The 18,621-nt window shown below is 35.3% G+C and overlaps 1 protein-coding gene across 1 annotated transcript in view; it reads right to left on the minus strand.

Moving 5' to 3' along the window:
- Window positions 1-18,621, minus strand: part of LOC131962658 (striated muscle preferentially expressed protein kinase-like) — a 78,210-nt gene that overhangs the window by 26,856 nt on the left and 32,733 nt on the right. The window contains exons 14-24 of the mRNA XM_059327640.1: window positions 18,049-18,207; window positions 17,221-17,410; window positions 14,280-14,509; window positions 12,576-12,695; window positions 12,382-12,486; window positions 9,973-10,179; window positions 9,236-9,359; window positions 5,638-5,810; window positions 3,554-3,666; window positions 2,642-2,810; window positions 550-649 (exon numbers count right to left, since the gene is read on the minus strand). Of these exons, the coding sequence (XP_059183623.1) occupies window positions 550-649; window positions 2,642-2,810; window positions 3,554-3,666; window positions 5,638-5,810; window positions 9,236-9,359; window positions 9,973-10,179; window positions 12,382-12,486; window positions 12,576-12,695; window positions 14,280-14,509; window positions 17,221-17,410; window positions 18,049-18,207 (1,690 nt within the window). The remainder of the gene's footprint in view (window positions 1-549; window positions 650-2,641; window positions 2,811-3,553; window positions 3,667-5,637; window positions 5,811-9,235; window positions 9,360-9,972; window positions 10,180-12,381; window positions 12,487-12,575; window positions 12,696-14,279; window positions 14,510-17,220; window positions 17,411-18,048; window positions 18,208-18,621) is intronic.

Consider the following 18,621-nt stretch of genomic DNA (forward strand, 5'->3'; position numbering starts at 1 on the left):
AATCACCGAAAAAGACATAAAAAGACACAAAAAAACTACAAAAACTAACTAAGTAACTAACGAAATTTTATGCACACAATTTATTTTATAATTTATTTGGTTAAAAAAAAAATATATATATATATATATATATATTAACATTATGGAACAACTTGGATCCATTTATGCAGTGCAGAGATTTTTTAGTTGTCACATCGGATTGATTTTATATTATTTAAATTCTTTATTTTCATAAAGCTTTTTACAGTATAATTTCACCATAATTAGATCATGGGGTGTTCTGTTTTTAAAGAGGAACATTTTAATTAATAAATAATAATAATGATAATAGACATGTACATATCCGTCCTAAACTTACATACAAACGGATAACAATTGAAACAAAAGAAGGGCATTTTGGGGATATAAACACTTCCGACCCTCTCCGCTCCAGCAGCCATTAACGCCAATGTTCCCGCTGGGTGTGAAAGGATGCGGGACACCATTACCATGTGGTCAGTTACACACACACACACACACACACACACACACACACACACACACTCTCACCTCCCGATCTCCTTGTGAATATCGTAGTAATCCGTCAAACGCCTCATCTTCCTCAGGATGCTTCCTTCGTCCTCCATTGGCTCTGCTGCTTCTTTTCGTTCTGGGGGAGCACCAACACAGGCATTTTTATGTTTGGCTGTACATGTGTGCCAGCATAGCGGCAGATGGTTTCATATTGTAGTCTCAAAACAGCTGGTGGTCCTGCCCATATGGTGTAGATTTAGAGGTGTGACTTCCAACAACAACTAGCCTATATTAGTCTGCACTGCATCAGATAGATAGAATTTAAGCTAAATGGGGATGATTTTGAGCAAATAGAGGGGAATCATCTTTAAATTCCACCCAATTTAACTGCATTAGCGTACTAGCTTCTGGCTCCCAAAATGGTGGAACAAGCTGTCTGAGGTCCTGATGTCGGTGGGGAGCTTGTTCCACCATTTTGGGAGCCAGAAGCTAGTACGCTAATACAGTCAAATTGGGTGGAATTTAAATGAAATATGGACTAATGTTGCTTCAAATAATGTTGTTTACTTTTGGTTTCACACGGTACACGAACCCCGATCTTCTAGTTGAAACTTCTATGTTTGTTTGACCCGCCTGCCCTAAAAGCAACTTTTTATGCTTTATTCTCAGTTTATAAAGTTCATAACTGTGCCACTGAACAACACACGTTAATACAGTTATCCATCCAATCGGCTGATAACGACCTACTGGCCTACCAGCAGGTAGATCAGCCCTACTTCCCCATTCAATAGACTTAATGCTATTAAATTACATTATTACATGTCATTCGGCTGACGCTTTTGTCCAAAGCGACTTACAATAAGTGCATTTAACCTGAGGGTACTAGCCTTAGACCACAGGAACCAAGTAAGTACATAACTTTAAGAGCCATCTGTAAATCGCTACAGGAGTGCTATATGCTAAAGAAGAGAAGAATAGAGTATATTTTGCACTGCATCAGATAGATAGAATATAAACTAAATGGGGATGATTTTGAGCAAATAGAGGGGAATCATCTTTAAATTCCACCCAATTTAACTGTATTAGCGTACTAGCTTCTGGCTCCCAAAATGGTGAAACAAGCTGTCTGAGGTCCTGATGTCGGTGGGGAGCTTGTTCCACCATTTTGGGAGCCAGACGCTAGTACGCTAATACAGTCAAATTGGGTGGAATTTAAAGATGATTCCCCTCTATTTGCTCAAAATCATCACCATTTAGTTTATATTCTATCTATCTGATGCAGTGCAGACCAATATAAGCTAGTTGTTGTTGGAAGTCACACCTCTAAATCTACACCATATATATTAAAATATACTCTATTCTTCTCTTCTTTAGCATATAGCACTCCTGTAGCGATTTACAGTTGGCTCTTAAAGTTATGTACTTACTTGGTTCCTGTGGTCTAAGGCTAGTACCATCAGGTTAAATGCACTTATTGTAAGTCGCTTTGGACAAAAGCGTCAGCCGAATGACATGTAATAATGTAATTTAATAACATTAAGTCTATTGAATGGGGAAGTAGGGCTGATCTACCTGCTGGTAGGCCAGTAGGTCGTTATCAGCCGATTGGATGGATAACTGTATTAACGTGTGTTGTTCAGTGGCACAGTTATGAACATTATAAACTGAGAATAAAGCATAAAAAGTTGCTTTTAGGGCAGGCGGGTCAAACAAACATAGAAGTTTCAACTAGAAGATCGGGGTTCGTGTACCGTGTGAAACCAAAAGTAAACAACATTATTTGAAGCAACATTAGTCCATATTTCATGTTTTTTACAACCAACGTAACAATGTCACTTCTGGCATTTAACAACATCCTCATCAGTTTTTGTGTTAATGTGCTTATCTGAATGGGCTGATAACGATCTACTGGCCTACCAGCAGGTGGAGCAGGTGGATAAGCGCTGATTAACGCCCTTTTAATATTCTGACTACAGTCAAATCGAGTGTTATTTCTCACTATATCACCGTTTTTTTTATAGTTCTCGATACAAAACAGACTCATGAAGAAACACTACCCCCTCATATCTTACTGTAAACATGCAGAGTGTGCCTGTGCAGACAGTATTGTTGGTGTTTTGTTGCAGACCTGTATGAACTGTGAGTTCAGCCTTGCAGGAGTTGGAGCCGGCCAGGTTCTTGGCAGTGCAGGTGTACACACCGGAGTGTTCGGGGTGGGCGTTGAGGACGACGAGGGAATATTCAGGGTCATCGTACACAAATGTGAAGTGGCAGCTCTCAGACAGAAGCACATCGTCCTGCAACAGAGCAACACACTGTTAGGCCTCGTCCACATCAGGCGGCAACCTCCTGGTCTGAGCATGGAGGCAAACCAGGAAGTGCCTTAAGCCTGCAATCTACCGAAAATTCCAGCAGGGGGTGCTAAGTTTGGCTGCAGAAAAAAACTGCCCATTCATTTCAGTGCAAAATTTGAAAACTTCTCACTTGATTTATTACCTCAGACATTTTTTTCAGGACAACACTATGGTCTCAATCACTAGTAAAAAATCATCTTCAAGACAATTTGATGTCAATAGTTCTAATAATGGCCCCATTTAGAAGAAAATAGAAGATAAAGAATCGTATGGTTTGGGGGCGGGGCTACATTTGATTGACAGGTCACTGACGAGGCGAGCCGTCACCAGGAGAGAAGCAGAACAATGCGTATCCATGGCAACGTGTCAATAAAGTTATATATAACGTTATATAGATAGAAAAGAGGACGTTTATCGGTTTGGTCTCATAACTTTGACCCTTTCACTGTATTTTCACTTAATGACTTGAATGAATGAATTTATTTGAATTTATTTGAATTTATTTGAACGTTTTGTTCAGTAAAAATGTCTTGTTCAGTGTTTGGTTGGACTAACAGACACTCCAAGGAGTCGCTGGTACATGTACGCTGGTATTATTCAAGTTTTTTTGTTCCTGCAAATTGTGCACCACTTCAAATATAATTACAACTCTTTATCTGATATCAATTGTGTTTTATTCATTGCACCTTATACCACAGAATATCTGGGTCTGGCTTCCCTTCAACCACAACAGCCAGACGGGACGTCTCCCCAATGTGCACATCCACATCCTCCATGATGGTTTCAAACTTCGGAGGCACTACGAAAGAAACAAAGAAAAACAGTTTAAGTTATGGTTGACAGGAAAATGATGGATTTCCTTTATGTGCTGTATATATTTTACAGTAATCCTTCTAAATAGATACAAAACCGCCTTTGGACTCTTATGTTTTTATATTTTTAAAACTTTTACCCTTAATAGGATACTCATTGAAATACTTGCAAATTCCAAATTTCAACCCTAGAGAATATTGGAGGATATTACATACGGCCAGAATGTGAAAAAAACCATACGGACCCAGGAGAAAAAAGATTAAAGTGGCAAATCTAAGAGAAAAAAAATGTGCAGATTTATGAGATTTAAAGTGGTGAATCTGGGGGGAAAAAGTTGCTTTTCCCCACTTTTTTCTCGTAAATCAGACTTTTTTCGCGCAGATTTGCCACTTTAAATCTCTTAAGTCTGCGACTTTTTTTCTTGTAGATTTGCCACTTTAATCTAGTAAATTTGCAACTTTTTTCTCTAAATATTAATTAGGGCCTCGGGGCAATCGCACCGAGCACTGGTCCCATACAGCAATAGCCCCGAGCACTACTGTTATACTGTGGATTTTTTCTTCTTCCTCTTCCGGATGCAATTTCGTCCCGCTACTAGTACTACAACTTGAAGAGTTGCAGGACAAATTATATATCAAAATGTGCGGTTTGATCGGGATCGGTGTGCTATTACTTTTCTCTACAGACATAAGTCGCGAAAAACTGTCCAAAATTTTGCATTGAAATGAATGGGACGGCTGACAAAAAATGAGCGAAAAAGAACAATAATTGGAGATTTTTAAACGTCTACTTCTCCAGCATAATTTTTATCTAGAGACTCCATTTAAACTTTAAACAGTAGACACAAGTCTTGTGTATCGGTGTATTAATCCACGTTTCGATAGGTCATATAGTTTTTTATCAATCCCTGTTCAATGACCACGATCATTTTTGGAGAAATTCTGACATTATAATGGGTGTGTATTGCACGGAATGTTCGTGACACAGTGTGTGACATCATCGCCAGAGTGTAGAGGGAGAGAAAAAACTGTCAAAAAATAAATTTGAAAACTGCGCTCCAGGCCGCAAATTCCACTCTACAGAAGTAATTTATACATAGAAAAGTAGGAAAATTTGTCTTCTCACACACAATCCACTGGTAAAGCTGTCAGAGTTATAGTTTGGGCGTACGACGCACAGATGCGGCACCAACACACACCAACACGCACCAAAAGCCTCATTGGGTCCCATATTAAAAATGCAGGAAGATTTCGGAAAAAAGGAAGATGGAACAGTTTTTTTAGATCGCTCTAACAAAGCTATTTTTTAATTTTTCTTTAAAAAAAACATATGTAGACATTCAGGAAGAACTCGGGACGCTCAAAGTGAAGTCGGATCAATGATAGGTATTATGGTTTTGCCAAAAATGCTTTCTGTTCGAGGCCAGAAATTACAGTCTGTCCACCTCTGGCTGCTGTCACTGTGCCGGAACAGGTGCCAGTTAATTCTGTTGATTGCTTTGATCTGATTGCCTTTGATCTTTGATGTGATTACAGTTACAGATACACACACACACACACATGCACGTAAGCGCGCACACTCCTCACACATGCATACATATGCTTCAAACACTGGAAGAAAATGCTGGAAGAAATCCATGTGGTTCTACGACCAAACTGAGAGACATGGGGACCTCATTTTGGATAACCGATGAAGTTACCAAATATGGTTCTTCGCCCGATCAAGGGTTAATCCAATGAAGACGCAGACGTTACTATAAAGGAAAGATCTCATTTCAAAGTCGTCATTTTAAAGCAAGCTATTCTAAATTCACGACCCTTTATTTCAAAAATAGCTAAAGCTTAAATTGAATTACACACAGCTTCCTCTTGCTGGCGGTTACTGCTGCCAGGAGTAAGTAGTAAAATAGCTGAAAAGCTAAATTTATCATGTGGTGTTGTGCCTCAGCTGAACTGACCTGCCATTGCCAGCTGAGCCGTGCAGAGATCGCTGCCAAACTGGTTACTGGCCGTGACCACCAGCTGACCCACGTCGGTGCTCCGGACCCTCTGGAGCTTCAGGGTGTGCTGGTCGTCGTCCGGCATGCTCATCTCATACATCCCCAGTCTGTTGGCCAACACCACCCCCCTCCTGGGAACAACAGACACAACAGAGTTAGAGCTCTGGACCTGCAACCAAGACCTGGGTCCTTCAGAGAACAAATGACAGAGCTCTGAAGAGAACATGAACTTTAACTCTACACTGTAAACTATTGTTTTTGTTTACAGTTCCTCTACTGTTATTTACATTACAGTATGTTATGTATGTGATAAAGCCACATACTGAATGACTCAGTCCTGCATTTCATTGATTTTTACAGTAGACTAAACATATATACATATATATATATATACATATACATATATATATATATATATATATATATATATATATATATATATATACATATATACATATATACATATATAATAATAATAATAATGCATTTTATTTATAGGCGCCTTTCAGGACTCTCAAGGTCACCTTACAATAAACAATTAGATACAAACAAAAGAATAATAATAATAAAACAGCAATGGCAGTAATAATAAACAACAATAAAACAATTACAAATTACAACAATAAACACAACAATGATGAAAGTAATAATGAACAACACTAAAACAGTAGAGAGAAAAAAAATGTAATTTATACATACATATATATATACACATACATACACATACATATATACATATACACATACATACATATTTATATATATATATATATATATATATATATATATATATATATATCATATATTTTATGGGAAACGGCAAGCTACCTACAGATATTGCCCAGAATGCATTGTTTTCTACCTTTTTAATGGAAAACAGTATGTTACGGTCACAATTTGGCTGTTTTCTTACAGCAATCTGTTTCAGTGTGTGGCTAAATTCAATCAATGCAATGTGAACCTTTGCACAGCGGTGCTGGTCCTCCGGATCTACAGACTCCAGCTATTTATATTTTAATCTGTAGAGGTTAGAATAAGCCTGTTCATGTGTTCTTTCCCAAATTATAAAACAGTCCCTGATGAAACCAGAAATAGAATGAAAACCAGCATGTGCTCTGGCTCCTGAGACATAGTGTTTCCCATTAATTACCTAGACTGTGGCAGCCCACCACAGTCTAATTTGTCCCGCCGCAGTTTCATAATGAACCGAAAATATTTTTAAACTTCTCAGTGGGTGGTGTCTGCACAGTCTGCCCAGGGGATTCGACTCGGCGAGTCGAGGACGGCTGCTCGGTGTTGGAGGATTCCTCATCCTTTTTGATTGCCCCAAATATTTAGAGTCTTGGGGCAGCTGTGAGCTTTAGACCAGTAGTTCTCAACCTTTTTGAGTCGCGACCCCCAATTCAACATGCATGTTGTCCGCGACCCCCGCTCACTGAACACAATCTCACAAGCACAGTTCAGATCACCCAAAAAAGAAACAAAATGACCAAATAAGACACAAATTGACCACAAAATGATCAAAAAAAAGACACAAAATGATCAAAAAAGACACAAAATGACCAAAAAAGACACAAAATGACTAAAAAACCCCACAAAATGACCAAAAAAAGGAGACAAAATGACCAAAAAAGACACAAAATGACTAAAAAAAGACACAAAATGACCAAAAAAAGGAAACAAAATGACCAAAAAAGACACAAAATGACTAAAAAAAGGAAACAAAATGACCAAAAAAAGACACAAATTGACCACAAAATGACCAAAAAAGACACAAATTGACCACAAAATTATCAAAAAAGACACAAAATGACCAAATAAGACACAAATTGACCACAAAATTATCAAAAAAAGACACAAAATGATCAAAAAAGACACAAAATGACCAAAAAAGACACAAAATGACAAAAGAAGGAAACAAAATGACCAAAAAAGACACAAAATGACTAAAAAAAGGAAACAAAATGACCAAAAAAGACACAAATTGACCACAAAATGACCAAAAAAGACACAAATTGACCACAAAATTATCAAAAAAGACACAAAATGACCCAAAAAAGGACACAAATTCACCACAAAATGACCAAAGAAAAGACATTAAGACTAAAACACATTAACACATGAACACTTTAACACAGTGGAGACAGAGCTGACTTCCAAAATGATTTGGCGACCCCCAGAAATCATCTCGCGACCCCAATTGGGGTCCCGACCCCAAGGTTGAGAATAGCTGCTTTAGAGAACCCCACGTTTCGGCCATTATTACACTATAAAATGGGCATTCATCAGCAGTTATCGTCTCTCAAGTATGGCAGAGAAGGGACCCACTCTACCTTCTAGTAGGTACAGTAGGTTGTTATCAGCTCATTCAGTGGGATTATATACTATATTAACGTGTGTCGTTGGGGAAGTAAAAAAACTTAGTATAAGACATGAAAAGTCGCTCTTAGAGAAGGTGGAAGGGGATGTAAATGGGTCAAAAAAAGCCAGGACTTTCCCAATTCCCATGACAAAAAATAAAAGTAGCATGTACAGGTATAATAAGTATAATTTGAAGTAACGTCACTTCTCTACTTCATTGCGTCCTGTTTCTATTTAACCAACTTTGGGTCTTTGTATAAACAATCTTCCCATCCTGTGAGACCGCTTTTTCTATTCCTCGATCTATTTTTATTTATTTTTTGCTATCTGTTTGTATGTTATGCTATGGTGTTTGTATGTTGTGTATGGACTCTTAATTTGACTGTACAAGTGTTGTGTCATGTCTTGTGGTTCATGTTTGTTAGCGTTTGTGATTGTATATGTGTTGTGACTGTATTGACTGTTGTTGTTGTTGTTGTTTTTGTTTTGTTGATGATCTCGGAGAATGGACAATTTGATTTAATGTTTGGACTCCAGGAAGAATAGCTATGCTAATGTGCTGGTGCTAACGGAGATCCAATAAATAAATAAATAAATAAATAGATAAATAAATAAACTATGTCTACTTAACGTTTGGCTTTATTTTACTTTTCAAACTATCTTTTATAACGCCTCACCAGGAACTTTTTAACCCTAACCTTAGAGAAGTTTTTTGTAGCCTTAACCTAACTAAAGTGCAGACTTTTTTGCTGCCTAAATGTAAAAAAATGATGAAACTGGAAGTGAAATGTAACATAACAGAGACCGGCCAATGAATGGGCTGATAACAACCTACTGGACCTACTAGAAGGTGGAGCACGGCATTAAAGGGCTGGAAAAAAGAGCCATTGTCCATTTAATGGACAGTTTGATGCAATAAACTTGAAAAAGGAGAGTTCAAACCCTGGGGGAAACACAGAGACTTCCTCTACTCTTGTTTGAAATGAGCTTTCTGCACTTGTCAAGTAATCACACACTGTCCCAGGATTTGAACAAAGATTAAAAACTCATCAATTTAACACCGGCTTGTACAGAACCTCAGTCGCAATCTTGCATTATCTCGTCGACAGGTGCATTACTGCTTCTAGTATCATGCACCAAAAAGGTATCTCTGCACACAAACCTGTAAAAAGCCTTTAGAGATAGAGAAACTCACCTTTTCCAGGTCACAACTGCATGCACATGGTTCAGTGTGATGGTGATGCTTGCAGGCTGGTTCTCAACCACATAAACAATGTCAGGTTTGTCCAAAATGACTGGTGCTTTCCTCAGATAGGGTCCTATGGGGGCAAATATTACATTAACCCTTAATAGGGCACTCATTGAAACACTTGCAAATTCCAAATTTCAACCCTAGAGAATATTGGAGGATATTACATACTGCTAGAATGTGTAAAAAAAAATAAGGACCCGGGGGAGGGGGGTAATATTTTGAGAAAAAAAGTCTACGAGATTGAGGTGTCAAATGTACGAAGAAAAAATTGCAGATTTATGAGATTGAAAGTGGTGAATCTGCGAGAAAAAAGTTGTTTTCTTCCCCACTTTTGTCTCGTAAATCTGCGACTTTTATCGAGCAGATTTGCCACTTTAAATCTCTTAAATCTGCAAAAAAAATTCTTGTCGATTTGGGATTTTAATCTAGTAAATTTGCAACTCCCCCCGGTTTCTATTTTTATTTTTATTGATATTTGGCCTTAATATGCCGTCATAGTCATGGTGGTCCTCGTACAAGTCCATGTGGTTCTACGACCAAACAGAGATACATGGGGACCCCATTTTGATATCCATTGAAATTACCAAATATAGTTCTTCGCCCGATAAAGGGTTAACTTAAAAAATATCATTAAAAGCTGATTGACTGAAACAACTTGAAGTCTTCGTCAGATCTGTTACCTCTGTCCAGCAGCTGGACCAGGTCAGTCGAGGCTGATGGTTTGCTCGAAGTCTTCCCAGTGGACGTGAGGGTTCTGAAAGCGTAGCGGACTCCTTTGGACAGGGAGGTGACGGTGTAGTTGTTCTCCTTCAGACTGGACGCCACCACAGACCACTGGATAGAACCCAGAGGCTGCTGCTGCACCACATATAGCAAGGAGCCAGCATCTGCACACACGTAAACCTGTTTAGTTACTTAATCTGGACCACAATAAAACACATAGTGAGGCGTTAAGATGCATAGAGAAAAAGATTTTGTTTTGTTTTCAAATCTGATGATTTATGAAATCCAGGAGGGCTTAAAAAACATCTCGGAATGAAAAGAAATCAAATAAGCATCTAGGACATGCATGCTATAAATAGTTTCCCCTGCAAGTGTTTTATGTAAATTTAACATCCTTATTTATTTATTTTTCGTTAAAGCTTTTCTCAGGCTGCAAAAGAAAACTCACTAAAGAAATTGTGGGATAATTACGGCATTAAGGAATGGTTTTGAAAGCTAATGAACCACCTGATTTGAATGTTATCAGACGATTGAATGGGCATTCTCAGCAGTTATCGTCCCATAGTGGGAGCAAGCTTTGTCTGCTAGTAGGCCAGTAGGTTGTTGTCAGTCCACTGAATGGGCTGATATGTTTTTTATCTGTGCCCTCTTCTGGCCAGAGTAATTATGAACAAAGCCAAGGCAGGAGCGTGAAAGCAGCGTCGTCTTCGTAACAACGTAACTTCCAGCTTTTAGGCATACTTATTTTATTTTTTAAACTAATTTTTATAACGCCAAACCAGAAAATTCTTTGCCCTAACTTTAGAGAAGTTGATTAATGGTGTAGTCATAAAGGAAACCGCTGCCTTTAACTAAACGTAACCACTTCCTACTGCAAACTTCCATTTAATGGGCTGATAACAACCTACTGGACCTACTAGAAGGTGGAGCACGGCATTAAAGGGCTGATATGGAGGTTATCATCCCATTCAATGGGCTGATAACAACCTACTGGGCCTACTAGAAGGTGGAGCACAGCATTAAAGGGATGATAAGAAGGTTATCATCCCATTCAATGGGCTGATAACAACCTACTGGACCTACTAGAAGGTGGAGCACGGCATTAAAAGGATGATAAGGAGCCGTTATCATCCCATTCAATGGACAGTTTGAAGCAATAAACTTTAAAAAGGAGAGTCCAAATCCTGTGGGAAACACAGAGACTTCCTCTACAACAACCTTCTCAACCTGCCAGTAGGTGGAGCAGGCACCTATTCGCCCTTTTATGTGCTGATTATCGCTGCTAAAACCCATTTAATGGTCTGATAACATTCAAAATCGATAAAAGAACTGGTTATAATAACCAACTAAATAATGTTTATAGATGGTTTATAAACCAATTATTAACCATTTTCAAAGTTCTATACATATCTAATCTTTAAATGTTTTCAACCAATTTCTTAAAGGTATATGAATCATTTCAAAATCGTTAACATACTTAGTATGTGTTAAAAATGTTAAAATGATGACTGTACAGTCCCCATTCCATGTATAATGTTAAAACAGTAAACTCTCTTAGAACTTTCCTTGTAAGGTCCATTATAGTCGTGCTATTCTTGTGTTTGTTTTACTTCTACCTGTATCTTTATTTTATTTGTTTTTTATTTCATTTTATTTATTTTAGTTTATTTTTTGCCTCTCTTTCTACATATTATTCAGTCTATGTGAAGTATTTAATTGCCTCTGTCATGTATGTTCTCTGTTTTGTGTCTGTTTAAAAATGAATAAAATATTGGTTAAAAAAAAAATGTTAAAATGAGTGCAACTAAAACTATTAATAAACTATTATTATGGTAAAGTAACTATAAACTTACATTAATATAACATCTATGTGTCATTTATAAATGATGTAGTTAGTTAAACATTAATAAATTATGTATTTACCATTCTAAAAGGCCTATGAGTGGTTTATAAATGATGATTAAACTATCTGTTTACCATTTATAAATGATGGTTATTATGATTGCCCCAAATATTTAGAGTCTTGGGGCAGCTGTGAGCTTTAGAGCAGTAGTTCTCAACCTTTTTGAGTCACGACCCCCAATTTAACATGCATGTTGTCCGCGACCCCCGCTCACTAAAAAGAATCTCACAAGCACAGTTCAGATCACCCAAAAAAGAAACAAAATGACCAAATAAGACACAAATTGACCACAAAATGATCAAAAAAAGACACAAAATTATCAAAAAAGACACAAAATGACCAAAAAAGACACAAAATGACTAAAAAAAGACACAAAATGACCAAAAAAAGGAAACAAAATGACCAAAAAAGACACAAATTGACCACAAAATGTTTTTTAATAAAGCGTTACCAAAGAACTTACCAACTGAGGGGTCGAGCCTCTTTGGTCTCTTCCAGCTGAGGGTGATAGTTTTCCCTGTGATAGCTTCAATCACTGGAGGACCATCAGGGGGGTCAGGAACAATATCTGTTTTCAAATGCATAAATGCATTAATGTATACACATAATTTGGGAAATATTTAGCTGTTACACCAAACAGGAAGCCTCCATGTGTACCTGTGACGTATAGATGTGCGTAGCAGGCTGCCTTGCCCAGTTTATTGGAGATGACGGCCTTGTAGACGCCACCGTGAGCATGACAAGCGCTCCGAATCAGCATATTGTGGACATCCCTGTCTGAAGAACACACACACACACACGTCTCTTATTGACTACCCTTTATTGACACATTTTATTGGAGTAGTGACTAAGTATTTTCAAAATAATGGCTTACCCAAACTCAAAATAATGACATTTTTAAAGAAAATAATGAGTTACTCATCTTAAAATTATGAGAAACCTTATTGAAATGACTTAATAGCTCACAATAATAAGAAATCTTTTCAAAATAGTGATGTAGTATCTCAAAATAATGAAAAACTTTTCAAAATAATGGCTGACTCATCTCAAAATGATAAGAAATGTTTTTTTTAAATAATGAGTTACTCATCTTAAAATTATGAGAAACCTTATGGAAATGACTTAGTACCTCAAAATAATAAGAAACCTTTTCAAAATCGTGACTTAGTATCTCAAAATAATGAAAAACTTTTCAAAATAATGACATTTCTAAAGAAAATAATGAGTTACCCATCCTAAAATTATGAGAAACCTTATTGAAATGACTTAATAGCTCACAATAATAAGAAATCTTTTCAAAATAGTGATGTAGTATCTCAAAAATAATGAGAAACTCTTTCAAAATAATGGCTGACTCATCTCAAAATGATAAGAAATGTTTTTTTTAAATAATGAGTTACTCATCTTAAAATTATGAGAAACCTTATTGAAATTACTTAGTACCTCAAAAATAATAAGAAATCTTTTCAAAATCGTGACTTAGTATCTCAAAATAATGAAAAACTTTTCAAAATAATGGCTTACCCAAACTCAAAATGATGACAAATGTTTTTTAAATAATGAGTTACTCATCTTAAAATTATGAGAAACCTTATTGAAATGACTTAGTACCTCAAAATAATAAGAAACCTTTTCAAAATCGTGACTTAGTATCTCAAAATAATGAAAAACTTTTCAAAATAATGGCTGACTCATCTCAAAATGATAAGAAATGTTTTTTTTAAATAATGAGTGACTCTTCTTAAAATTATGAGAAACCTTATTGAAATTACTTAGTACCTCAAAATAATAAGAAACCTTTTCAAAATTGCGACTTAGTATCTCAAAATAATGAAAAACTTTTCAAAATAATGGCTTACCCAAACTCAAAAGAATGACAAATGTTTTTTAAATAATGAGTTACTCATCTTAAAATTATGAGAAACCTTATTTAAATGACTTAATACCTCAAAAATAATAAGAAATCTTTTCAAAATCGTGACTTAGTATCTCAAAATAATGAAAAACTTTTCAAAATAATGACATTTCTAAAGAAAATAATGAGTTACCCATCTTAAAATTATGAGAAACCTTATTGAAATGACTTAATAGCTCAAAAATAATAAGACATTTTTTCAAAATAGTGATGTAGTATCTCAAAAATAATGAGAAACTCTTTCAAAATAATGGCTGACTCATCTCAAAATGATGACAAATGTTTTTTAAATAATGAGTTACTCTAAGTGTATTGGAGATGACAGCCTTGTAGATGCTACCGCGAGCATGACAAGTGCTCCGAATGAGCATTTTGTGGACATCCCTGTCTGAAGAACTACCCCTCCCCTCCAAAATCTTTTTTTTTTTGCATCGTTCTTTGCTTACGCTGGGTCATTTTTCGCTCCTCGCTGCTCTCGATGCGCTTGCCGTTGTGGTACCAGGCGATGGAGGGGTAGGGGAGGCCCGCCACCTTGCAGTTCAGCAGGGCCTCTTTGCCTTCGATCACCTCCACGTCAGCCAGCGGTTTGACGAAGTCCGGCATGGTCCTCTTCTCCACCTCGCTCTCCAGAACCTCAGGCTCCTCAGGGATGGAGGGCATCTTCTCCAACTTGGCCCTGGAAGAAGGAAGAAGGGATTGATTTTATAAATCTGGGAACAAATGGGATCAAATAAAAGTTATTCTTCATCTATAACAGCTATTTTCAACCATGGGGTCGCAAGATGATTTCTGGGGGTCGCCAAATCATTTTGGAAGTCAGCTCTGTCTCCACTGTGTTAAAGTGTTCATGTGTTAATGTGTTTTAGTCTTTATAGTCATTTAATGTCTTTTTTTGTCATTTTATGTCTTTTTTCGGTAATTTCGGGTCTTTCTTTGGTAATTTTGTGTCTTTTTTGGTCATTTTGTGACTTTTTTGGTCAATTTGTGTCTTTTTTGTCATTTTGTGGGGGGTTTTCGTCATTTTGTGTCTTTTTTGGTAATTTTGTGTCTTTTTGGGCCATTTTGTGTCTTTTTTGGTCAATTTGTGTCTTTTTTGTCATTTTGTGGGGGGTTTTCGTCATTTTGTGTCTTTTTTGGTAATTTTGTGTCTTTTTTGGTAATTTTGTGTCTTTTTTGGGCCATTTTGTGTCTTTTTTTGGTCATTTTGTGTCTTTTTTGGTCAATTTGTGTCTTTTTTTGATTATTTTGTGTCATTATGTTGTCAATTTGATTCTTTTTTGGGTACTTTTGTGTCTTTTCTGACAAATGCCAAAGTAGCAAGTTATTACTTTACAAGGAGTCTCTGGCTTGAAGCTGACTGTTTTTAGTTGTTGTCTGCTTCATTATTTGTCCAAAATACGTCATATCAACTGAGTTTGTATGATCTGAACGGTGCGTGGAGATTGTGTTCGCGGGGTCGCGGATAACATGCATGTTAAATTGGGGGTTGCGACTCAAAAAGGTTGAGAACTACTGATCTATAAAACAATAGAAAAAAAGAATTATCAGAGTGCATCAGATTGGAAAGACTGACTTACATTACCAAAGGAAAGCTGAAGGAATTTGTACAATTGTGGGAACCATATGTGAACATTATAGCATCTGGAAAATAGGGTCATATAATTTAAATTATCTTTATTATTATTATTATTATGTGTATATGTTTACGTGTATGTATAAGTATGTATATGGGTGTGTTTATAAGAATATAGGTATGTACATGTTTTTTAGATATGCATACGTGTGCAATGCATGCATGTGCAAATCTACCTGGTGTGAAAGTGTGTGTGTGTGTGTGTGTGTGTGTGTGTGTGTATGAAGGTTTGGGTTCTGCTCTGCATTCTTTATGCATGTTATGATTTACTTTTGTTTGTTCAAATTTTATTGTAAAACTTGAAATCTAATAAAAATATTGTTTAAAAAAAGTTATTCTTCATTATAAAAACTAACAATAGCTGTCAGTAAATTCTGAGTTTTTTTATCTTTATTTTTTTATTTATGTCTAACACAGCATATGAACTTATTTGGAATCAGGTTATATAAAGTGTATTTTTATTGGTATATATTTTGTACTAGGTAGAATATTGAGTGGTTTTAATTATAAATACAGATTAACCCTTTTTTTGTTCTTGTAAATTTACTCTGTTGGTGTCCAGTTTCTGTTTTTGTAAATTTTACACACTTTTAATTAACTATTTTAATTACTGTTAACTAAAACTTTTATTTTACTAATAATTTGATTTTAATTCATTATTTTTTTTGGTCTTATTATTATTATTATTATTATTATTATTATTATTATTATTATTATTATTATTTATTTTAGAATTTATTTATTTTTAAATGTATTTACTCTGTGGGTGTCCAGTTTCTGTTTTTGTAAATTTTACACATTTTAATTAACTTTTTTAATAACCGTTAACTAAAACATATTTTATTTTATCAATAATTAATTTTAATTAATTTTTTCTTCTTCTTCTTCTTCTTCTTCTTATTATTATTATTTATTTTATAATTTAATTATTTTTTAATTTATTTACTCTGTGGGTGTCCAGTTTCTGTTTTTGTAAATTTTATACATTTTTTAAAAACTAATTTTTTAAAAACTTTTTTAATAACTGTTAACTAAAACATATTTTATTTTATTAATTAAATAATAATTTATTTTAATTAATTATTTCTTCTTCTTATTATTATTATTATTATAATCATTATTTATTTTATAATTTAATTATTTTTTAAATTTATTTATTCTGTGGGTGTCCAGAAAGAATGCTGTGTATGTGATTAAATTAACATGCTTAAATATCTTAAAAATAATAAGACTATCTCTGACAATGTACCCTGAAAGATTGAAAGGTTTATTCAACTTTCTGTCTGTTTGTGTCTTGTCTTCCTTTTATTCCATTTTATTCTTTTTATTTATTTTTCTATTTTATAATTTTTCTCTTATATGGTTATCTTCATTCATTTATTTGTTAATTTTTTTTCTATTTGTTTTATTTTTGTATATTTTGACTATATAACTTTGGTGTTTTCATTTATTTTGTACTTGCCTAGTCTATGGATGTACTGGATAAACTGATGTGTGCTCTGACAACTGATATAATTATGCATCCAAGGAAAATCCAATAAAAATAATTTTGAAAGAAAGAAGGTTTATTCAACTGTAGTCATGCGTCTTCACTCCTTCAGATAGATTTCCTTTTTTCTTTGCCCTTAAACAAAAAGCTCTCCTCTGACTTTTATCCCGACAGCTCGGTTTTATATTTTCTCCTTTGAAAGCCTTTGAAATGACTCAATGGCTCATATAATAGAGACGTTTTCCATATAAATGTCTTCTCTTACATGTGAGAAGAGATGGCGGCTCGCGGTTCCTGCATGTACAGCTCGGCGGTGCAGTCGGACTTCCCGTGGACGTTTTGAGCGACGGCTGTGTAGAAACCTTCGGTGTCGCTGCTGACGTGGGTGATGACGAGCGAGTGGCGCCCCCCTTCTTGGAGGATGCGAACATTATCGCTCTCTTCCACTCTCGTCTCTGAAAGAAAATGGGAAAAAAAAATTCATACACTCAAAAAAAGCAAACTGGGTGTCTGCTACCTTCTCCTTAGTCTAACATGTAGCTTCTACTAAATAAAATGATGTTTTGTGGTTGAACAGTTTTAAAACATGTAGTTTTAGCATAAAATGCACTTTAAAATTTACTAGAATACTTTATGTTAAAACAACCTAATTAAATTGCTAAATATAATACTCTTTAAAAAATATTTATTTCCTGAATAATTCCTATTATGTTCATTTTCATATGATAAAGGTAATCTTTTAGGCTAAACAACTTCAATCTAACTGTTTTGTTGGCTCAGCACAATTAATTCCTGTACTTCACTATATTAAAAAGTAGTTGTAACTACCCTATTAAATAAAGTAAATCTTAATAATGTCATACACGTTTCAATGGCCTAAGAAAATTACGTTAGTATGTTAAGTAAAAGTAACACAAATACATCATGTTGACCCGACATATTTACTTTTTGTTCACTCAACAAAACTGAATTAAAGCATTTTATTTAGGTGGAAATTATTTCCATAATTTTATTTTGTTCTGGGAACAAGTTATTTTTTTGAGTGTACGAGGCTCTTATTTTGAAAAGTTACCTAGAAAACCGTTTTTCTTACCAAAATGCATCCATGTGACTCGAGGAGCAGGTGATCCGCTCACCTTACAGTCAAAGCGGGCGGTGCGGCCTTCAATCACCTCCAGGATGTCCAGTTTACGGGTGAACAGAGGCTCTACGGACGGGGTGACCCTCAGGTTTGCACTCGAGGTCACTTCCTCTGGAAAAGCAAAGAAACGTTCTTTAGGAACAAGCTTTTCTCAGGCTTTTTGACCGTCATTGATGTGCCAGTAAAAGAAAAAAATATGATGAAAACTTGTGATTAAAAAAAAAAAAAAATCTCCTTTTTTTTGACACATTTTATTGAAGTAGTGACTTCGTATTTTCAAAATAAAGGCTTACCCAAACTCAAAATAATGACATTTTTAAAGAAAATAATGAGTTACTCATCTTAAAATTATGAGAAACCTCATTGAAATGACTTAATACCTCAAAATAGTAAGAAACCTTTTCAAAATAATGGCTGACTCATCTCAAAATAATGAGAAACTTTTTCAAAATAATGGATGAGTCATCTCAAATTGATAAATGTTTTTTAAATAATGAGTTACTCATCTTAAAATTATGAGAAACC

This window comes from Centropristis striata, chromosome 24, assembly GCF_030273125.1.
Source record: "Centropristis striata isolate RG_2023a ecotype Rhode Island chromosome 24, C.striata_1.0, whole genome shotgun sequence".
Lineage (NCBI taxonomy): Eukaryota > Metazoa > Chordata > Actinopteri > Perciformes > Serranidae > Centropristis > Centropristis striata.